General features: G+C 39.1%; 1 protein-coding gene across 2 annotated transcripts in view; it reads left to right on the plus strand.

Moving 5' to 3' along the window:
* The window catches only part of LOC136881273 (lymphoid-specific helicase), a 140,691-nt gene that overhangs the window by 26,652 nt on the left and 89,498 nt on the right, over positions 1–24,541 (plus strand). For both annotated transcript variants that reach the window (XM_067154045.2, XM_067154046.2), the window contains exons 3-5: positions 27–154; positions 7,692–7,923; positions 10,345–10,524. In XM_067154045.2, the coding sequence (XP_067010146.2) occupies positions 27–154; positions 7,692–7,923; positions 10,345–10,524 (540 nt within the window). The remainder of the gene's footprint in view (positions 1–26; positions 155–7,691; positions 7,924–10,344; positions 10,525–24,541) is intronic.

Raw genomic sequence — 24,541 nt, forward strand, 5'->3', positions numbered from 1 at the left:
GTGAGAGAAAATTATTTTACTTACAGGAAGCTGAAGAAGAGTTGAGGCAACAACGCTTTAAAAGATTGATGCATCTTCTTAAACAAAGCAAATTCTACACTGAGTTCCTTGTTCAGAAAATGGCCAAGAGAGATGAAGCAATTGCAATGAAAAGGTAATGTTATAAAGGTTCAAATATTGAAGGAAGAAGCGAGCCAAAAAACCTTGCAAAGTAACAGTTCATTATTATTTACTCTTAAAAGACTTTCAAGGTGATTGACAGGACTCTGCTACTTCCCCCCCCACCTTAAAATAGGTATAAACATTATGACAAGGTGTAACTTCATTACCTTTTAAATAAGTTTTCTGTTTCTCGTTTAGTCAGTCTACTTAACATGTAGGTTTTTACCTTGAAGGTTTTTATTTGACGACATGTGGGGGAATTTGGATGAATGTCACATTTTCATTATTCTGAGATATTTGAATTTTAAAGTTAGAAACGCTATAATATACATGCCAGGCACATTGGTAAACAATACTTGCTATGAAAATACTGTACTTATACAGGTTCTAACAATGTACGTACAATGTTTCATACATTTCTGTTTGGCAACAATGGAGAACAACCTCTTGATGCATAGGCATAAGCGAGAATAACGATTAATGTACGTTGAATTCTTAATTCTAGAGGACTGTTTGAAACCAATTACACAGGCTAAACTTGAATGTCTGTAAATGTATGCACTATAACACTAGGCGTATAGCTCTGTCTATATATATAAAACGCTAACGTGTACGTTTCACAAAACTCAAGCTCTTAAACCAGAGGGAGCTAAAAGGTGCGGTTTGTACCAAAATCTTCCAAATCGTCTCGATAGTAAAGGAAAAATCTTGCCTTTCTTGAAAAGTCAACATAAATATATTTATTTTATGTAATTCATTTCATTATAAAGCAGCACCAATTTGGATTGACTTTGATGGATAGATTGTCGGTAGGCGACAGCGACTTGCTGTGTATTATGATAGTCCGGTAAGAAATGCTTTATATAGGAGGATGGGAACATGCCGCCATGTTTTATGGAGTACCTTTCTTCCTAGGAAGTTCATGTAACTCTCACTGCCTGTTATTTGGAAACAGCAATCAAACATGCCATGTTCGAGATATGTTTTCATGGAACTAGACATTTTTTTTTTTAGGAAGTTGCTTTACGACACACCGACACAGATAGGTCTTATGGCGACGATGGGACAGGAAAGGGCTAGGAGTGGGAAGGAAGTGCCCATGGCCCCAATCAAGGTACAGCCCCAGCATTTGCCTGGTTTGAAAATGGGAAACCATGGAAAACCACCCTTAAGCAACTGCAGCTATCAAGCTCGGTAGGCAACTCTTTGCTGAGGAATCTGTTCATTTTTGCACCAGATGGAAAAATAAAGAATGTCGTATATTCACTCGCGTTGCAATGAACATCATGCATATAAATCACCATTTATGTGAGCATACAGAAATAGTTTGATCAAATTAATAGACATAGGGATCTAAAAAATAAAACATTTACAGTAGCCTAATTATTTATTTTTATGTGAAATTATAAGTAAATATAATAAGAAATATATAAATAATAGAACAACAAAAAGGAATGAAGAAAAATGTTAATAAAAATTGCATTCAGTAAAATTAATGAAAGAAACACCTTATATTTATTGAAACGTAGCAGCGCACGCTGGGTATCGAGTAGAATAATAGAGCAAGATATTATTGTATAAGTTTTGTCTTCGTACACAATGTGGTGTATTCCCATAGCACATTTTCGAGTCTTGAAAGAAGCTTGGAAAGAATCTGTAAGACTGCAAAAACAGGTAAACAATGTTGTAGCAGAAACTGGTTCAGATAGTGATTGTGTCGATGAGAGGGAGGAAGATACCAATCATCATCATCATCATCATCATTTCCCTTTATCCAGCTGTAGCCGGGTAGGGGCAAATATGGTTCCTCTCCACTTTCTTCGGTCTTTCCACCACTCCTCCTCCAACACTGTGTCCCAGTCCAGGTTTCTTTCTATAATGCTGCGTTGGATGGTATCCTTCCATCTCAATCGTGGTCGTCCACGGCCTCTCCTTCCTTGGACTTGCATTTCCATCACCTTTTTTGGCATTCTTTCGTCGCTCATTCGCTTTATGTGCCCAAACCATCTTAGTCGGCTCTTCTCTATTCTATCATTCATTTTTTCCACTCCAATTTCTTCCCGGATTTTCTCATTCCTTATTTTGTCTCGTCTACTCTTCTGTATCATACTCCTCAAGAATTTCATTTCAGCTGCCTGTATTCGACTCTCATCCTTCTTTGTCATTGTCCAAGTTTCTGCTCCGTAAGTTGTTATGGGTACGTAATACATCTTGTACATAGTATCCTTTGCTTCCATTGGCACATCTTTGTCCCATAACATATTTCTTACACTATGATAGAAACAACTTCCAGCTTGAATCCTTTTACTAATCTCAGCATCCAGTCGAGCATTCTCCATTAATTCACTCCCCAGGTATTTAAAAGTTTCCACTACTTCCAGGGGCTTGTCTGCAAGTCTAATCTGACCTTTCCCTTCTTTCTCCCCTCTCGTCATAACAAGGGTTTTACTCTTTTCTACACTTATTTTCAATCCACATTCTTCAATCTTCCCATTCACCACATTCAACTGTTCTTGAACCTTCCTGTCGTCTTCTCCCCAAATCACAATATCATCTGCAAATAACATCGTGTTCATTTCTCTTCCTCCATATGCTGCTTTTGCTGTTCTCATGATGTCATCCATTACTATTGTAAACAGGATTGGTGATAGAACACTTCCCTGTCTCAGCCCACTAGTTATTTTGAACCAACTTGTCCTGCCAACTTGTGTTTGCACGCAACTACAACACTCCTTATACAATGCCATGATCATTTTTATTAATCCCTGTCCAATTCCTTTTTGCACCAGACTGTCCCAAACTTTCGTCCTAGGGACACTGTCATATGCCTTTTCAATATCAATGAATGTCATCACCATATCATTCCCGTACTCCCAATGCTTTTCCATTAGTTGTCTCATAATGAAAATGGGCTCTATTGTTGATCTTCCACTTCTGAAACCAAACTGATTTTCCTGTATCTGCTTCTCAACCCTCAACCTTATTCTACTTTCCAGTATTCTTTCCATTATCTTAGCAACATGGGATATTAGAGTAATTCCCCTGTAGTTCTTCAAAACTTTCTTATCACCTTTCTTGAAAATTGGGATGAAGGAGAAAAGCGTACAAGAAGAATTTCAAAGGGAAATAATACCCTTGGTACCCAGGACAGAGGTGGGGAATGTTGAAGAGGAATGGAAAAGATTTAAGGAAGATACCAATAAAGTAGAAAATCAGAACTCGGACACAGAGCAAGATATTTCTAACAGTGGTGAGAGGGTTGACAGGCGTGATTGTTTACCTCATGGTCCGGTGTATATAGGTAAAGATCAATTCACGAAATGGAACAAACGCGCGCCATGGATAAACATACCAATGAGGTCAGAAAATATAATAAAGCACCTACCTGGTGTGAAAACTGCAGTAAGGGAACTGGAAACTCCTCTTGAAATATTGAAATACTTTTTTATGGACAAAATGAAGAGATACAATAGTACATAACACTAATCTGATTATTCAGTCTCAGAAACATACATTTGCTAGTGGTAGGGATTGCAGGGACACGACCACATCCAAAGTCCAAGCTTTAATTGACTGCTGTACCTGGAAGGAATTCTGAAAGCTAATCACCTTAATCTGAAAGATTATTGGAAGACAGATGGCACAGAGGTAGAAATATTCAGGCTTATGATGTCATTGTGTAGATTTTGTTTCCTTCTCAGGTTATTGCGTTTTGACGACAAGTCAACATGATCAAAGAGGCTGAAGTACGATAAATTAGCTCTCATAAGGAACATACTTGAACTATTTATTACCAGTTGCAAATGTGCCTACACTCCATTTGAATATGCAATGATAATGAAAAGTTGCGAGGCTTTTTGAGGAAATTGCTGATTTAGAGTACAGAGTAAGCCCAACAAATATGGGATCAAAATATTTGCTCGGTGTGATGCCAGGATATGTTACACTCTCTACAGCTAATCTTCATCTTCTCGTTAATTAGCTCCAGCACTTTGAATACCAGGTCTTCTTTAGTGTTCTCTGGTAGCCCATATATAAAAATATTTTTCTTTCGGGTTTCCTCTTGTCTTTTTTTCTCCTGCCATCTCAACTCTTTTATCTCTTCCTCCATTCTCCTCACCTTATCCCTCAAACTTGATATTTCTTTATTATTTTGGACCGCCCTTTCAGTCACTTTTCCTATCTCCTCTTTCACCATTTCTCGTATATCACTAGATTGCTCTCGTAATAGCTCTCTCATTTGTTCAGTTTGGGCCTTACTAAATTCCCTTATCTTCTCCATGTCTTCCCAACCAACCACATTCTCATGATCAGGTCCAGGGTTCATCTCGACCCCTCCAATAACCAACAACACTGCCATCACTGATGCAGCCATCAAAATTGAAACCAAACTCACCTGCTGTCCGGTTCTGCCACTCATATTGCGCCTCGTATTCCTGACTCTACCGTGCCAACGACCTATCGTCGCCCGGTACAATTCTATTGAAATCCCCATGTCAGCACTCACTCACTCAACAACCTTCCTCTTCGCTTGCACGATTACAACTGGGATATATTACACCTTAAATATGTAAGTGTATGCCGGTACACAACCTGATGGGACTAAATTTTATAAATCATACTACAGCTGTTGTAGCCAAAGACTGTGCACTTCCATCAAAGGAAGCGGTTGAAATGTCCCTGTAGACAACTGGTTTACCAGTCTACCATTGATTGAAACTCTAAAATGTGGTTTCAGCAGGCTTGCCAACAATTATGGTTTTTCCATCACTTTTTGTATTACAGTTAAGTGAATATTACAAATAATTAATACTTTCCACATGAAAAATTTAAAATGCTTAATCCTAAATGAAGCGCCAGGTGATATTGTGACATCAGAATGTGCAAAATATATCTGCGTTGATTTAGCAGAAGAGCTGGGTCTTAAGGCCTGGATTGGCTTATTCACAAGTGCATCTGGAACTGTCACCTCTGTCTTCGGAGACTTTTCTTCAGGCACTTGAGCATTTTGTTGCTCGTCAAGGGAGGCAGCAATCTTTTGTTCTGATAATGGATCAAACTTTGTGGGCACTTCAAATGATTTGAGATCCGTTGACTGGAATAAGATCGTGCAGTACAGCAACCCGAAAAAAATAGAGTGGAAATTCAGTGCACCTGCAGTACCCCCAGGGTGGATTTCGTGAGAGACTCGCTGGAGTAACGAAGCAGATTCATTGGAAAGTTTTAGGTAAAACCTTTCTTACCTATGAAGAGATGAGCACTGTCCTGCTGGTTGTGAGTCGCTTATTAATTCTCAACCTCTGACTTATATTTCTGACAATTCAAGTAGAGAAAAGAAAGGTTTCCACCTATTCACTACACTTTTATTAATAATGTAAATAAGATAATTGTAATTGTCCTACAATTCGGATCATTATGGAAATCATACCTCAGGATTACATTTCTGACTCAGACAGTGAGTTGCTTCCTTAGTTACCAGCATTATTTTTACATGATATCAATGACACTGAAGTATCTGATTGTGATGCTGTTGATGAGAATTTGCTTAATAAGGGACTAAGATGCTAGATTTAGAATGTTAAACTAGTAGTACTTCTTGTAATAATTTCTTTCCATGGAACTTGTGTTATACTCTTGTTGTTATTGTTGTTGTTTGATAATTATGTTAACTTTTAACTGTAAGTGATTATTGTCACTGGGATATTTTCCCTTTTGTAATGTATTTGTTAATAATAATTTTTAAAAATATCAACAGAAACTAATGACTGACTTGAGAAATACGTTCAGATCTGAATACCTAAGACTTACTTCTAAGATCTGATTCCAAGAAAGCTAGAACTCGGATAAAGCTAGGAGTCATTAGGAAGTGATCATGCCAAACAATAGACTGGCCATTGGGCCATGTTGTGGAGATCATTCCAGGGAGGGATAATGTGCCAAAGCTTGTACACTTGAAAACTGCTACTTCATCACTACTCTATCCAATTGAGAGAGTCTATCCGTTGGATGTATCGTCAGATTGGGTAGAGAACAAAAAGGTCCAACCAAAACATCTGTATAAATCAGCTAGTCCTTTTGAGAGAAGAGATTCCAAGAAAAACCGCTAGAACTGTACAAATTCCAAGCAGATTAGATTTTTAATTATATTTTGAGATGATTGTACATATATGTACAGTCGAGTTATTTTTCAACCACCTGAAGGTGGGATGATATATATTTGGAGAAATAGGCACTGCATTAGGATTGTCATTTGTTTTAATTTTTGTTATCCTTGGATTGCATTAGGAAACTGTTAAGACAACCAGACGAATGAAGGAATTGTCCTATCGAAGTGAAACTTTTTATTTGTAGAAAATAAGAACCTACGATATGTCAGTGAGCATAACCCTTTCAGAACTGAAAGAAAACTGGCAGTGTGAATTTTTGTTTGTACTCAGTAACTGGCTTAAATGCTCTTAAATACATATATTTTTAGTTTATTCTACAAAATAAAAATTAACATCTGAAAAAAAGCACCCGCACAATTGTGCGTGTCAGGACTTCATTCACTACTTGCAAAAAATTAAAAATTCATCTCAGTACATGTGAATATGCACATGTACATGATCAAATGTTCCATTTTACAGTGTGGAATGATTTTAAACAGTTAAAATCTTATACGTTACATTTCTCATGTAGAGTACAAGTTTTTCTTTCTCGGTCCTTTTTGCGACAGCACCCAGCACTCCTGCATGCATTGGCTGTAAGGAAACCTAGCCCGCACATATGTGCGTATCAACATTCAAAACCTCATGGTATTACGTACGATGTTGAAAGTTCACAATTTACGTTTGCTATACAATCTACACACTTCATAGATTATATTCTGAAATTCAGTAAAGCTTCTAGATTAATATGAATGAAATAAATAAATACGTACTTTAGGCATTACTGCTTACCGCCATATTGCTAATGAACTGTATTTTTAAACTCTTCTTCCTTCCCCCTGGTGGTCAAGTACTAAATAAAAACAGCTGAAGTACATGCTACGTGTCCCGCACAAGCACTGCAGTCCGGTCTAGCGCCAAGAAAACGCCAAATAAGCTCAGACATAAATACGAACCCATACAATTGTGCGTACACGGTCTGAAAGGGATAACCATAACAGGGTACTCAACTTGGGAGCATGGGTTAGTGAGCATGGTTCCCCTAGCTGAGTCTGGCATTGCTCAGTGCTTCCACTTGTCAGGCTCCTTACTTTCATCCTTTCCCTTGGACCTCCCTTGGTGAACTGTTGTTTTCTTCTGACCCCACAATATCATGTTTGTGAGGTCTAGGGAGTCTTTCGTTCTCGTGCTTCTTTCCTTTCTTTTGCTTATACTTCTTCCATATTCCTTCTAATAAGTGTTAAGAGAAGATGCTTGCCCAGAGTTTTTTTCTCTTGAAACAGTAACCACCACCATTTGATGTTGGTGATATTTAACTAAAATTTTGTATCTCTTTGTAACATATTTATAGCAGTCATGATAATTTCCTTGATATCATTGCAGTAGGAAAAAAAAAGTTTCACAACCAGCCTGTGTTCAACAAGAAGATAGTCAGTCTGCTGACAGTCGTCATCTTCGTGAAAGACAGACTTCCAAACAAGAGGAAAATCCAGTAAAGGATGCAAGTGCTGTGGTTCGAAAAAGAAGAGTGGGTTCTGATGATACTTCTACTTCAAAGAGGAGAAAAATCTCTGCAAAAGCAGTTTATGATATTTCAACTGTCATCGACAAAGAGGTATGTTAATATTTAAATTATTTGTCTTTCTTAGAAGTTCCTGTAAAGATGTATTCTCACATCTCAACACGGAAATAATTTAAAGTTTATATTAGAAGGTTTTCCATGTTTCTCATTTCCACACCAGGCGAATGATACATATTTGAAATGCTTATGTTAAGTTCTCAGTTTCTATCATCATTGTTGGGTAAAGCACACAATATGCTGCCCTCCTAGACTTAAAATGTTCAAGTGGCCATGCGGTTAGAGTCGCGCAGCTGTGAGCTTGCATTTGGGAAGTAGTGGGTTCAAACCACACTATCAGCAGCCCTGAAGATGGTTTTCCATGGTTTCCCATTTTCACATCAGACAAATGCTGGGGCTGTTCCTTAATTAAGGCCACGGCCAGTTCCTCCCCATTCCTATGCCATCATCACCATGAGACCTGTCTGTGTTGGTGCGATATAAAGCAAATTGCAAAAAGGAAAAATCATTCTGAAGAAAAGTTAAAATAATGAGTTATTTGACAAAATTCTCAGCATTGTTTAGTATGTAAGTTTTGTTTGTGTGCACACTGGACGAGGTTCTTCTCTCGGTTCATGTCACAATGTAAATCAGTGATATAACTTGAATCAGTGGAGAAATTTATTGTCATGTAAGCCAGAAAAGTCACCGTATTTACTCAAGTATTAGACCCCATTTTTTTTTACAATAAAAAAAGTGAGTGGGGGTTCTGATATGTGATAACCTAAAATTTTATGCAGTGGACACACAACTTCTAGGCTATTATTAAGAGCTATAAATTGTACATTTAAACATTTTACACTATTCTGTAACAAACTTATGAATGTATTCTGAGTTTTACTGCTTATTTTCATTGGAAGGCAGTATTTCTAAATTTAAAAGACAATAAACGGTGAACACATGACTTTTAGGCCTAGATATAAAGTAAATATAGTCAGTCTTAGTTACTCTTATACCATATCATTTGTTTCATCTCATTAACTCCTCTGATGAGTAGGACGTCAGGAAATGCGTTTGGTCATAAAAACTCATTACCCCATAGAGAAAAGGGATAAGGGTATTATATTATCATATCATACTATGAAGTATTAATACAAAAGATCTTAGTGGCCAGTCATTTGTCTCTGTCAGTTGAGCAGTAGGCCTATCAGATAGTGAACCTGATCACTGCTTTAATTTGAATTATCGTTGTCTTGTGCCGCCAAATTTCCTGCCATCAATATGTCGTCATTCCAAATGACGTCATCTTTACTGCCATCGAGGGCATTCAGTTGAAACTTAAAAATAGTTTCATTCCCGACTATAGAGTCCTAACCGTGAGAATCTATTCGCGAATGGTTTCTGGAGATGGTCTCTGTTATTCCCAGTTGGTGTATGTGTAGCAGAAGTCACCCCTTCCGAATAAAGCCGTGCTGTAGAAAGCGTGCCAACCCACTAGCTGATAACTACCATATGTTATGAATTGTACTTCCAAATGTAATACATAATGACTAGAAACATTCTTTGGATAAGTGCAGCCGTTGAAATCCAGGCCTTTATTTTTAAGTATATTTCATGCTCGTTCTCTACGTTTATAACATCAGAATTTACCTAAACAGCTGTAATTGAGAGAGACCACATTATTTAAGTTAGGTATGCTATCAAGTGCCCAGATATTGCCAGAAATTCCATGACAGAAAGAATAAAAATAAATAACAAGAAAGCTTGCCGCATTTATGGATATCTACAGGTGTGGCGGTAATACGTTTTATTATCATAATGTTTAATTTCGTATGTTCATTGTCTCCATTTTTTAATTATTTGGTTTATTGTTTGGTGTGATTGGTGGAGAACCTGTATCATAATGAAACTTGAACTATATAATGAGCTTTATTAAGATTCAGTTTTCTGGCATAATATTTCTATTTTGGCATCACTGAGCATAAAGTATGTTATAGTTATTATTTTATACACAGGCCAGAGCAAAGTGTAGCTTCCACGTTCCAGTCTCATCCATGGTTGTGACAATATGGAAGCTGCTGGGGTATGAGTGGTGCTGATTAATGACATTCAGAGTACGACCCGTGTGTCTGAGTGTTATGAAAGGTGTTGCTCATAGGGTCAGTCGTGCTGCAGTAGCACCTTCTGGTCCAATGAGGAAAGCAATGGCAAACTACCTCACTCCTCATCTTGCCTAGTACGCCTCATTTGGGCTCTGCCATTGGTTTTTGCAGTTTCCCTATAACTGCATAGCCTTTGGTGGTGCTATTTGAGGATCTAACCAGCCTCTGGGCTGATGACCTAACAGACAGACAGTGAGTGAATTCTGTTGTGTTGCTACCTCAGGTTATTGCTGTTATTTTCATTATTTTTCCTGGTTTGAACTTTAGAACTCCATATTCTACTTTTCTATTTTATATTTTTGTCTTTTATATTCAGACCATTCAGAATATTGGCAAAGAGGTAGATGAGAGAGCTGGTCCAAGCCACGTAAAGGAAGAGATCAGTGAAGATACCCGTGTCACTGCCTATGGGCATGTAGTGTCTGTGCGACAACCACTCCTGTTTGAAGGAGGAGTGTTGAGAGACTACCAGTTGGATGCCTTAGACTGGCTTAAGGTAAGAATAAATCAGACTTGCCGCTAATGAATGTAATAATGTTATTTGAACATTGCTTTGTATCTTTCTGTGCCTGGAATAATGTTAACCTTTGCTGTCGGCCCGAGTATGTTGTTGGCAGGGTGTCAGCCTGAGCATGTACTTGTGCGGCTTTTGTCTGTCAGGCCTCATTGGAAAAAGGACGAATTAATTTCAGTAACAATGCTGTTTGAGTAATTGTACAATTTCCATGTGGTGCAGCAAGGGAGGCAAGGGAATCTTGCTGACTGCTTTTGTTTTACATAATGGCTTCTGGTTCAGGCAGCTGTTCATCGTCGCTTGATGAACGTGATAGTGAAACAGAGTTATATCTCGATTCTTGTTCGTGTGTGGAAAGTTTGTGTGAAAATGAGGATGTAGGTAAAAGTTTCAGGGATGAAAATTTGCACAATACGATTATTCATTTTCAAGCAGCTGCAGGTGTTGGTGATGCAAATGCAAGTAATGTACGGTATATTACATTTTCAGGTACCACAGCCCTCCTGACGAGATACAATTTACAAGAGAACCAGGATTAAAATTTCCCATCCCAGATTTTGAATTGATTTTCTCCAGTCTTGTTATCCTATAGTGTGTGAAACTATGCAAAATGACTACATAGTTAAAAAGAGTTACCTCTTAGTTCCAGAGCACGATACTGGACAAACAAGACTACAGGAGAATGAAATACCGTATAATCCCGAATACCACCTGCCACCGAATAAGACCCGCACCCTAAATTTGACCGGCAAAATAAGGAAAAAAAATAAAAAATCAAATAACTTACATACCTATTTAATTTTCTTCAAATATACCACAAATATAAATTCAAACAGCTTACAATTAATAAAATCATCACAAAAATCATTAAAAAAATCGGTCCAATACTCAGATCATTCACAATTCACCGTCGTCATCTGAAGTTTGACCATAGGATCTTTCGTTGCTGGCATCTTTCCACAAATCGTCGTCCTCACTACTGTCCACTGAATTTGAAATTCCACATTTATTAAAGCTTTTCGACACTAGATCATTGGGAATGCGTGCCCATGCGGTCTTGATCCGGCTGCATATTAGTCCCACTTCAGGCCTCTTCACTCGTCCGATTGGTGTTAACACGTGATCACCATTATACATCCATTCTGTGTACAACTGTTTCATTGCGGTTTTGAAAGTCCGGTTCACGCACACATCTAACGGCTGTAGAATAGAAGTTAGTCCTCCGGGAATTATCACAAAATCGGTTTTTCCTTTCCTCATCATATCTTTTACGGCGTCAGTTGTATGTCCTCGGTAACTGTCCAACACAAGCATGTTTCGTTTTTGTAACAAAGCTTCCGGGCGACATTGCCAAACGCACTTCACCCAGTCCTCAACTAATACAATGTCCATGCAGCCGGACTCATGTGTTCTAACAATAACACCGGACGGCAAGTTTCCTTTCGGAAGTGTTTTCCTTTTCAGAACCTCATATGGAGGAAGTTTGGTTCCATCCGCTAATACGCACAACATTACCGTGCATCGTTGCTTTTTGTTACCACCTGTTCTGATGGTTACACTTTTAGAAACATTCGTATCCACTGTATTTTCCAATGGCATTTCAAAATAGACAGATGTCTGGTCAGCATTCCCAATTTGCGACAGCAAATAAGAATTTTGCTTCCTCAGGTGAATAATGCGATGCTGAAAGGGCATTAATTTTTCTTCTTACGCCCCAAAGTTTCGGATCTATTTGTGGCTTGCAGTAAAACCCTGTGTTTTGAGTTCTTTTGAGATCTCGAGTGCTTTGAATTGACACATTTCACTAGAAACACCATATCCTAACTCGCATTTTTCTGTCACAAATTTGTGGAGTCGTTCTTCAGTTTCCGGAAACACTACACTCATACTTTCTGCCAACGGCACGATTTCAGTATATTTCAGCTTCACTTCAAGTTTCTCACGCGCAGTAAATGACCGCAGGCACAGATATGGAACTCGAATGTGAGCGAGGTAGACTTCCGTAACCAACAGTCTCGTCTCTCGCGAAGTACTATATTCAGCGAGATCAGCTATTCACACACCCAGCATGCTAGCAGCACTTGTGAAACAAATGACGATAGAGCATCCTCAGCAGCGGCTTTCCTATTTACCCATATTCTTTGATTTACTGTATTTCATTACCTTACATTTCGCGTTTACATGCCACTGTAACCGTATTGAGAAAAATCGATCTTGTTTTCTAGAACGCAACTAAAACATAATAAGACCTGAATGCCCATTTACATGTACTGTATATTGAGTACGGTAACCTTATTAAAATTTATTTCAATACTCCATGTAAGCGTAGTAAATATTTACGAGAATGAACGGCTTGAATACGACCTGCATCCAAGATTTAGAACCAATATTTTCGGGGAAAAAATGCGTGTTGTATTCGGGATTATATGGTATATACTATGTTGGCAGTGCAGATTCTTTTGAGTTTATTTATTTATTTAGGATCAGCTACAACATGACACCGAATTACAAAGATTCGTAATATGTTCCATCCACTCCTCCACCCCTACCGCTCCTTCCCTCTCCCCTCGTAATCCAACATTGGCCGTTCCCCCGACCTAAACTATCCACCGTGCTCTGTTCCTCTTCATCTCGTGCCATAGCTTTACCGCCTTAGGTCCCGCAATGAACTGTGAACATCAAAGAAACTGCCCCCACCCTACATGTAATGTTGCAACAATAGAACACAAACATTAGCACAGTCAACTTCTAAGCTCTCAGAGGAACGTCTTACATAATTCGAATTTTGTATTCTTGTCGAGCTGAATATGTTTACTACACCCTCAATAAACATGATTCTTTTACTACCATGTTCATCTCACACTTGGATTTAGATAATTTATATGTATTTGTTCAAGTTTAGATATGTTGAGCCCTATCTCATACTTAAGCTGCGCTTGACCTATATGGCATCTGACGAAGAAGTGTCTACATATTTTAATTCTTTAACTGCCAATTTCACCTTGTACTTACGAAAAATTGAATATGTAATATGTAATTGAAAATTGGTATTTAATGAATCCTAACTCGTGTGAGTTATAGCTTTTGTTTCACCCTTCATGGACTGTTTTGAAGTGGCAAACTGAATATCTACAAATTCGAACCTTTACTACAAACTTCATCTCCCACCATGGGTTCAGATGTCATGTGCATTTTTAAGAGGCTTGATTCTCTTAAATCCTAACTCGTATTTGAACTACACCCGCACCAGTGACATTCAATGAATGAGTAAACGCAGACCTTTATGCGCCAAATTCATCGAGAACCTACAGTTTCGAATGTGTTGCATGTATTTCAGATTTTGCATTTATCGAGTCCAAACTCACGCTGTGCAATTTTGTCTCACCCTTCACAGCTGGTTTTGATTTGACGCTTAGTGAATAAGTGATATCAATCCATAACTGCCTAATTTCATCTCAACCTAAAATATTTTAAAAATGTTATGTGCATTTTTTGAGACGATTGTGTTTGTTAAAATCTAACCATGTTTTGTACTACACTCGCGGCAGGCAACATTCAATGGAAGAGTGTCTGAGATAATTTGAATCTCCAATACCAATTTCATCTCGAACTTCCGCGTGGTTTTGTTGCGGTTTATATGTTTTTTAAGTGATTATGTTTTTGAACCCTAATTCATGTTTATACAATTTTGACTCGCCCTTCATGACCATTTTGTAAACTGACAATGTAATTCACTATTTCATGTCTCTCATTTAATCACACTGATTTAACATCTTGTATAATGTAAATGTCTACATGCTTACGCCTATGCCTATTTCCCACATTTTGGCTGAAGATGACGCCAAACAGCGTCAAAACTAGTTCCAAGTGTAAATATATTTTGTAAATAAACTTATAACATTTATTTGTATTGAAAAGGTGGACCCTTTTAAGTTTCCTATCTTACGTTCTCAGTTCAATATGGAAAAAAAAAATGAAATTCTTATATTTGAATATGTTCAATAGTTATCAATGTAAAATGCAATACATATATACAAACATTTACCACAGACACAAATGGTGAACCATACAGTCATAGTGGGCTATCAATGAACTGTTTCTTTCTTAACATTTCTCGGCGTCAACCGCTTATAAGTGTCGAGGTAATTATTTGCAAGTTGCATGAACTGCTTATAAGCATCATCCAAGCTTGTGTGATTATTACAGATTGCATCAACCGCTTATAAGTGTCAGAAGTCTTTAGATATATTGACATCTACTGGCCTTATTTTGCAGCAAATTACTACATTTTATTTCCATGGAATATTGTATTCCGTGTAGAATTCATGTGGCTGTGCACATGTTTTCTGTGTGGTCAGTAATTGAACCAATATGGCTTCCGTGCTAAAACCCCCAAGTGTAAACCAACAAAGTAATTTAGCAGTGATGTTGAGCTAATGTTCTTGCTTTGCGATGAAAGTGAAGATGAAAGTGACAATTATTCTTCCCAATCGTGTGATGACTTCCAAGATGACAGACATGAATGTGGAAAAAAAATGAAGATTCCTCCTTATCTCCCCTTACCTGAATATCACTTACTCCTAGCACATCCAGATGCATCCTCTTTGCTGACTCAGCCAGTTCTACTTTCTTTCTTCCATAAGCCCCATTAATATTGATAGCTCCTCATCGAATTCCATTTCGTTCGCCAAGTTGTTTCCAAGGAGTCCCTCACCTGTCAAATGGGAGTGGGACTCCGTTACTCCCATAGGTCCGAGGGCATGCTTAAAATGTTCTGAGCTTGGTAAATTCATGAAGCAGGATGCTATCCTGCTTACACATACTGTAGTCCAAGTGAGGATCTTATCTCTAACAGGTTAGGGACCTCCGGTGGATTGTATAGTCCTAGCCATCTGAGCACAGAGAGGGCCATGACTCAGAATATGTTAGAGATGCCCACTCCCATTCCATAGCAACTGGTATCCCGACTCCAGAACCACTTACTAGGCCACTCAGCCGTTGCCCATGGTTCACCAACTAGGACATGACTACAGTAACCCGCACCTTGAACCATAAATTTAATTGTTTGCATTTTCAGCATGATTGCTAAAAATAATTAATTTCATTCTGGGGATAACATGTATTTAAATATGGGCTGTAGAGGGTTTTAATGAGTCACGTGTGTACAACTAAGGCCTGGTTGTATAAAGACATCTGACTGGAGGTCAATTTATAATCTAGTTCAAAAAAAAAGGAACTGAGATTTGCACTTCGTCGTGTTGTACAAAACTGAACTCGGTTTACACATGTGTAGTTCAAATGTAATTGGAGTTCAGAAAAGTGGATGTTGCAACACCGCAAAACAAATGAAATACAAAATAGCTTTGCCCATTGGATAATACTTAAATGGTGATGTTGACCTAATATTGTATTGAAGAAGAAACGAAAGATCAGGATTTGGGAATTGGGGGAGGAGGATAAAAGAATGGCATTCCAAGATTGTACATAAAGGAAGTTGCCTAACATGGAAATACGAAGTGGAGAAGAAGAGTGGGACAATTTAAGACAGACATTTGTGGAAGCAGCAATTGAGGTATGCAGAAAAACAAAAGCAAAGGTTAAGGAAAAGGAGACACGATGGTGGACAGACAAAATAAAAATAAAAAAGGAATAAAACAAAGGAACAAGGTTAAGAAAGAAATGGATAAGGAAAAGCAAAAAACGTATCAGAGTGATGAGAATAAGATAGAAAGGTTACATGTGGAATACAAAAGATTGCAACTACAAGTAAAGAGGGGTATCAAGGAAGAAAAGAAAAAAAATGTTGGGGGGAGTTTACGAACAAAATTGAGCAAGATAGTCAAGGAAATCGGGAACTATTATACAGAGTAATAAAATCGAAAAGAATAAATCAAGAAAAAATCAAGGCATTAGAGAGAGAAGATGGATCAATCACTACTGATCTGCATTTTGGGCAGTCGCCCAGATGGCAGATTCCCTATCTGTTGTCTTCCTAGACTTTTCTTAAATGATTGCAAAGCAATTGGAAATTTATTGAACATCTCCCCTGGTAAGATATTCCAGTCCCTAACTCCCCTTCCTATAAACGAATATTTGCCCCAATTTGTCCTCTTGAATTCCAACTTTATCTTCATATTGTGATCTTTTCAACTTTTAAAGACACCACTCAAACTTATTCATCTACTGATGTCCTCCCACGCCAACTCTCCGCTGACAGCTCAGAACATACCACTTAGTCGAGCAGCTTGTCTCCTTTCCCCCAAATCTTCCCAGCCCAAACTTTACAACATTTTTGTAACGCTACTCTCTTGTCGGAAATCATCCAGAACAAATCAAGCTGCTCTTCTTTGGATTTTTTCCTGTTCTTAAATCAAGTAATCCTGGTGAGGGTCCCATACACTGGAACCTTACTCTAGTTGTGGTTCTTACTACCAGAGACTTATATGCCCTCTCCTTTACATCCTTACTACAACCCCTAAATACCCTCATGACCATGTACCCTATATTTACAATCATATTTATGTGATTACCCCAAATAAGATCTTTCCTTATATTAATACCTAGGTATATACAGTGATCCCCAAAGGGAATTTTCACCCCATCAATGCAGTATGGATCCATAGTAGATGACGAAAAGGGTTTTCAGAAGGTGATGGCAAATTATTTTGAAAAACTTTATAATGAGGATGACTGCTCGTAGGAAGAAGGAGATAAGAAAATGGAAAAAATAGATGGAGAACCCGATAACATGGTTGAAACTTGAAAATGCAGTGAAAGCAATGACCAAAGGTAAAGCAAGTGGAAAAGTCTAATTCAATGCTGATCTGATTAAGGCAGCAGGAAGCATTGGACTAGAGTGGCTATACAGAGCCTTCAATGCCATATGAAAGGATGAAAGGATACCTGAAGATTGGCAACAAGAAATCATTGTACCACTGTTCAATATAATAGAAACACAGTTAGAGGAAGAACAGTATGGCTTTGGACCGAATAGATCAACAGTAGACTTGATATTTACAGTGCGAACTATTGGAAAATCATTTGGAAAGGAGCAAGGAAATCATCTTCGTATTTTTGGATTTGGAAAAAGCTTATGATACAAGGAAGTGCACTGTCGTCATTATTGTTTATTATATTGATGCATGAAATCATAAAACGTGTAAAACCAATTATCGGTAGTGATGAAGTGAATGCTTTGGTATTTGCAGATGATGTGGTGATTTGGGGAAAGGGAGAAAAGGAAGTACATAGGAGACTGGACATTTGGAATGAAAATGTGAAGGAGTTTGGAATGGTAATTAGTAAAAAGAAAACTAGCCATGCACTGTGGAAAAGAGAATAAGAGAAGCCAAGTGAACGACGGAGAACGGTTAGAGAATATAGAACGCTTTACATATTCGGGTAGGATTATTAATGGAGGTAATGAAATCAACCCTGAAATTAATAACAGACTAAGCAAAGGTACAGCATTTTATCAAGTCAGAGAGCTCTTAGGGTGGGTTGGCAACCACGGGGCCCTTAGCTGAGTCCTGGCATTGCTTCCACTTACTTGTGCCAGGCTCCTCACTTTCATCTATCCTATCCGACCTCTCTTGGTCAACTCTTGTTCTTTTCCGACCCCGACGTTATTAGGTTTGCGAGGGCTAGGGAGTCTTTCATTCTTCACGCCCTCCGTGGCCCTTTTCTTCCTTTGGCCGATATCTTCATTTTTCGAAGTGTCGGATCCCTTCCATTTCTTTCTCTCTGATTAGTGTTATGTAGAGGATGGTTGCCTACTGTCGGATTTTTTATTATGGACACACGAGTAGGTTTTAATTACAGACGAACTAATAGGCCTATTGCAATGCGAGTTATATAAACATTTTCCTTGTTTAATTCTACATTAGCGTGTATAATTGTTTTGCACGTTTATTAAATATTTTTCATTTGTGGTTGTAATAAATATTGCCCGGGTTTTTGGCTTCTTCTCCAGGAAGCGCTCACTTAGGAATATATACAAGGAAAACTACTTGTCTGATTGTAATATGTTATAACCACATGTATGTGTAGTGTAATACTCAAGCTAAAAAAATTTTCAACCACCTCGAAAAAAGTTCTTATCATTTTTCTAAAGCAACTCTTTCTCAGCCCAGGATAAATGTACAGCAGCAAACTTGGGCTTGTTTTGAAGCACTCACTCATCAGAAACCACAACAACTGTAACCGTACAGTGTGGTACCGAATTTATGACGAGTAATATTGAAAGACGGTTTTGTGTTCGCCGGACCGTGCGATTAACAGCAGGCCGGGTGGTGAAATCGGGCGCAGTGTTGCCGCGTTGAGTAATAATCACGCGCGCAACGAACACAGTACACTCGCCTGGGCAGTTGTGAAAATGGAATGCCCGTGACCGTGGTTTGTCCGCAAGCTATTTTCAGTTGTCCTACGTTCTGCATATTGGCCACGTCACTTCAAGATGCCTCCAAGACAGCTGTTATCAGAGGGTGAACTTGCAATGATTTTGAATGCTATTTGTTTCTTTCAGTGTGAGGGGGAAAATTAGGGGACAAGAGGTTCCCTGTGTACCAGAAGTTGGCAGATTTTCTTGGATTATCGCTGTCGTCAGTGAAGAGAGTAGGAGCCGCTTCAAAGGTGAATGATGGTAATATGTCATCCAGGTCAAGAAAAAAGCAGTTTGTGAGACCGGGGCGTCCGAAAACCCATCTCGATGATTTTACTTTGGGCACAATACGAATAAATATGCATGATTTTTATATGAATAAGATATTTCCCACAATTAAAAGCCTCCGCATGAAACTGTTAGAAAATATGGCGGATTTTCCTGATGTCAATTTCTAAGCTTTTGAATGAAGTCCGAAGCTTGGGATTCCGATTCAAAAAAACTAAACAGGAAACCAGTGCTAATGGAATCTGTGACAGTTGCTGCATCCCGACATACCTACCTTAGACGAATTAGAGACTTAAGAGCACAGGGCTACAAGATCTTCTTTACAGACGAGACCTGGTGCGGACAGAAGCATACTATCGAATGTGGGTGGCAAGAAAACGTGGTTGAGGCCTCAGGGGCTCTGTACTTTGGAGTGTGGGTTGGCGACCACGTGGCTCCTAGCTGAGTCGTGGCATTGCTTCCACTTTCTTGTGCCATGCTCCTCACTTTAATCTATCCTGTCGGACCTCCCTTGGTCACCTCTTGTTCTTTTCCGACCCCGATGGTATTACGTATGGAGGCCTAGGAAGTCTTTCATTTCCACGCCCTTCGTAGTTCTTGTCTTACTTTGGCTGATACCTTCATTTTTTGAAGTGTCGGACCCCCTTCCATTTTATCTCTCTGGGTAGTGTTATATAGAGGATGGTTGCCTAGTTGTACTTCCTCTTAAAACAATAATCACCACCACCGCAAACATGGATAAAGCTTTAGAAAACAACTTTGACAACTATAATCTGTACAGAGGGTACATTCAGCAAATTTATGGATGGCATGGAGGGTTCAAAACACCGTCTGGAGCTGGGAAACGCATCATAATTTTACACATCGGAAGTAAAGAAGTATTCCTTGACGGTGTAGAACTTTTTTTTGCTACTTGCTTTACGTTGCTCCGACATAGGTAGGCAATGATGGGATAGGATATGAGTGGGAAGGAAGCGGTCATGGCCTTAATTAAGGTACAGCCCCAGCATTTGCCTGGTGTGAAAATGGGAAACCACGGAATACCATCTTCAGGGCTGCCGACTGTGGGGTTCGAACCCACTATCTCCCGGATGCAAGCTCACAGCTGCGCGCCCCTAACCACACGGCCAACTCGCCCGGTGAAGAATGGTTCACGAAAGTCCTGAGTTTATTGCCTCAAAGGTCGGCTGTTGTTATAGATCAAGCTCCATATCATACGATGGTCGATCCTTCATCTAAAAACCCCAACATGTCATGGCTGAAACCTGAAATTATATCTTGGATAACATCAAAGAATATTTCACTACCACCTGGAGTTGACGATTATAAAAAATTAACTAAATCAGAGCTGATTGTCCATGCCAGGCGGTAAAGAAGCCGGAACAACTGACTAAACGACTTCGAGCATGTACCGGGCAGTACACCTCCACAACGCAAATTCAAATATTGCGCCAGTTGAAACTCCTCTACAGGAGAACGCCTGAACTTTAACAAACTGTACTAATTCAAAGGTCTCTTGGAAGATGTCACTACTATAAATTTTGAAGTGTTGTGAACTGTGTCTATTTCGATTTGTGTTTGTTTGCTCCTTATCAAGAAATTTGAACATTCTCTAACAGATGTCTCTACCAAAACTAATATTGCACTCTGGTGTAAAGGAATGTACCTTCCTGAAGAAATTTTGTATTCATAAGTTTTGTCTTAACTAAATTTTGTTCTGTCAGTTGTAGGTTGGCAATATAATCCTTTCTTTCCGCCTGTTTTGAATGTAGCCAATCAGGAATTTCTGTAATTTATTTTCCACCAATAAGGTGTTTCTTCTTCGTTTGGTGTATTAGTTTTTGCTGTTATCCAATAAAATTTTGTGGGCGGGTTATAATCATTCATGAAACGTTTCGAATTTTCCGCGAGGGTATATAAACTGCTGATTTTCTGGTCTCCTTGCCACTTCAGTAACATCTCTCCTAGTGTGATTATGTAGCAGGGGGCGGGAAGCGCCTCTTTCTTCGGGCAGCAGTTCATCCATAAGGTAATGGCCATATAATAACTTCATTTCTCGCTAGCTCAGCAGTTTAACCCTCGGGGCAGGTTCGAATCTTTTCGCATGTAACCTATCTTTAAAATGTAATAGACACTTGGTAAAACTTCGTCTCTTTAACTATAAATTGGGATAGAGAGTGCTAAACCGTCTCGAGCTCCCACTCCTATTGTTTTGAGGTGACCTTGTTTTCACAACCGTTTCTTCCTTTCTTAATGTAATAAAGTCTTCTTATACAAGTCACCTCTTTAGTATGGGATTAGTATTTGTGTATGCGGCCTAGTGCCAAGTAGGTTTTAAAAGTGTAATAGGAGTGCAAGTTACGCCTCCAGTCAAGTTGGTATTTTGGGCCATGTAATTAACCTGCTTCTTTACTGAATAGGCCCAGTAGGTTGGGTATTTATTAACCCTGTTCTTGGTATGCCTTGAGGACAGTTTGAAGTATAGTTTGTTGTGGCCTTTGATGGGCTTGAACCTTGCGAGCGGGTTTGCTCTTTCTTAAATTTGGTTTCTGTGTGCCTCGAGGAGGCTTAATATGGTAATCAGGAGCCAGTGCTCCTTGGCATGATTGGGGTTTTCTGCCCCTTTATTTGAACTTGGTATATAGGTAAAGTTGGGCTTATAGCTCATGGTTCGTGAGTGTCGGGCTCGAAGTCCAAATTTTGTAGTGAACTAAAATTATACTTTCTTAATTTGTTGATCTGCTACTTGGCACCTGTTATATACTGTTATTTATTTATCTTGAAAAGAAAATATAACCTTTGTTAAAGTTTTAAATTAACTTTAATTTCATAAGTTGAGACCTATTCCACCCAGCACCTTCTTTCACCTCTGCTGTTCCACAGATACCTCGGAACAAGTGGTAGCAGAGCGTGGTTGAATGGGTCTCAATTTAGCCCCTTTTGACAGCTAAACATTGCTTTGCTTTCGAACTCTTTAACAATTTTCTCTGTCGCTGGACTTTTCTTTCTCATTTTCAAAACTGTTAATTTTTTGTCTTCATGTCCGGCTCTCGCGAAGTCCTCCGCCCCGGCTACTTGTGCAAGGAGGTATTAATCTATGAATTAACCATTAGAAATGTTCAATCTGGAGGCACGGTTGCGATAGACACTAATAAGCTAATAGATTCCCTTGATTTGCCTATTACCATCCTGACTTTGGGAGAAAAAGAGATTGAAGACGCTCTCTCTACGATCAATGATAATACTACTGAGCTAGCATCTGTAGTTAGTTTTTTTGAAGTAAGTGATCCATCTCCTAATCAACTCAAGAGTACAGGCCAGGTTGTACCACTTTTATAATAGGGTGTGTGATCTATTGTCTCTGAAGTTAAATGACGTTCAGGGTAAGGAAGCTAGCGTCCTTGCAGAAAACTTGTCTAAAATGTCTAGTAAAGTTAGCCATTTGTTATCTTGATCTGCTATTCCTAAAGTCGACCAGCCTATGGTAGTAAATATTGTCTGTGGGGTGGATTCCACTAAAGAGGAAGGAAGTAACACTGCGGCGGCTACCCAACGAACATCTGCCCCATTAGAAACGGAGTCCGGTCGTCGCACGTCCATTCCACCCTTTGTGTTAAATAATGCGCCCTCTGAAACTGCTTCTACACCCCACAGGCTGTTACCTACTATGTCACCCGTGTTCAGTAGTTTGCCGCATCCATTAGCAATGTTGCTCAGGGGTATTTCTAAGTTTTCCGTTAACTCCACAAGCTACGTTATTTCATTCCTAAGATTTTTAGTTGAGTTCCAAGATCATGCCCTTGTTTTTTCTCTTTCTCCGTGTCAAATCCTTCAGATTATTTACCCGTATTCTATTGGTGTTCTATCGGACAAAATAGTTAGGGCAATTGCTGAACAGTCATCCATAGAAGACTTCCACGCCCATCTGTTAGCTAATTTTATTCCAGCTCGAGCTAAGTCATCTCTAATTCAGAAGTATTATTATAGAGTGCAGCGACTTGATGAAAACCTGGCAGACTTCATACAAGACATCAAATTCTATACTAGGGTATTTTCCCTTCATTTTCCCGAATATCAAATTGTTCAGGCCATAGTGGAAGGTATTTCTCCATCATACCGATCATACTTGTGTTTCGCGTCGCGTCCGCAAACTTTTGCCGAGTTAGAGGCTATGGCTGTCTCAGCCGAAGGAGTTAGATACGCCGATACCTTGCGTGTCGCGAGAGAACCCCCTCCATCCTCTAGTAGTTTTCGGCCTCCACCTCGCCGACCCGTCACACCCCGTAAATGTTGCGCTTGCCTGACCATCTTCGCAATACATGTCCATTGATCAAGTCTAGTGTGACAAGGAATGGAGCACCGTCATCTCAAGGCTGTTTTAAATGCGGCGCGTTTTCCCATATAGCCAAGAATTGCCCAAATAGCACCCACTCCTGCTCAACTTCTGGTGCAACCTCCACCAATGCCAATAATAACAACAAGTGACTAGTGGCTTCGGCTGGGTTGACCTTCCGAGGCTCAGCCCCAAGTAAAACTGCCGAATTCCCAAGGAAAACTCAGTTTTCAAATTCATCCTTTGAAGGCCCTAAAGAATGTCTTAGGATTGCAGCGGATACCCCCGCACCTGTTCCTTTTCTCAAAATTGAATTAAATAATGAGCCCGTAACTGCTCTTTTAGATTCTGGCAGTATTTGTTCTATTATTTCGGCTGAATGGTATTCGAAATTGAAATCTGTTTGTAAACTTCCTGACTATTGCTCGTCTTCGGTTCAATATGTTTTGGCTAATTCTTCTCCATTAGAAATTTTAGGCTACTTAAATGCCAAAATTCGTATTTCTAAATTTACTTGGAAAGTTAAATTGTTTGTGGCAAAGCACTTGTCTTGCCCCATTATATTGGGAGCAGACTTCATGTCCCATACTGGTCTAGTGCTCGATCTTCAGAGCAAGTCGTGCACATTCAAATTTGCTTCTAATTGTAAAATCCCTTTACTGAAATGTAGTTCTGTGTCATGTTCATCTGTTTCGCCTACCCAGGATGAGATGTTGTTAGATCTTAGACATCTACCCGAGGAGCAGGCTGATAGTATTCGTAAGCTGTGTCAGTCGTTTCCAGAGGTGTTCTCGGATACTCTTGGTGTTACTGACCTTACTGAATACAAGATTGAGGTTACGGATTCCATCCCCGTCCAATTTCCACCGTATAGGTTATCTCCGTCCAAAATGAAGGCATTAAAAGAAATCATAGATCAGATGCTGAAGGATGGTATTATTCAGCCCTCTAAGTCGGCGTATTCATCGCCGATTTTCCTTGTTCCGAAACCGCAAGGT

Source organism: Anabrus simplex, chromosome 9 (assembly GCF_040414725.1).
Source record: "Anabrus simplex isolate iqAnaSimp1 chromosome 9, ASM4041472v1, whole genome shotgun sequence".
Classification (NCBI taxonomy): domain Eukaryota; kingdom Metazoa; phylum Arthropoda; class Insecta; order Orthoptera; family Tettigoniidae; genus Anabrus; species Anabrus simplex.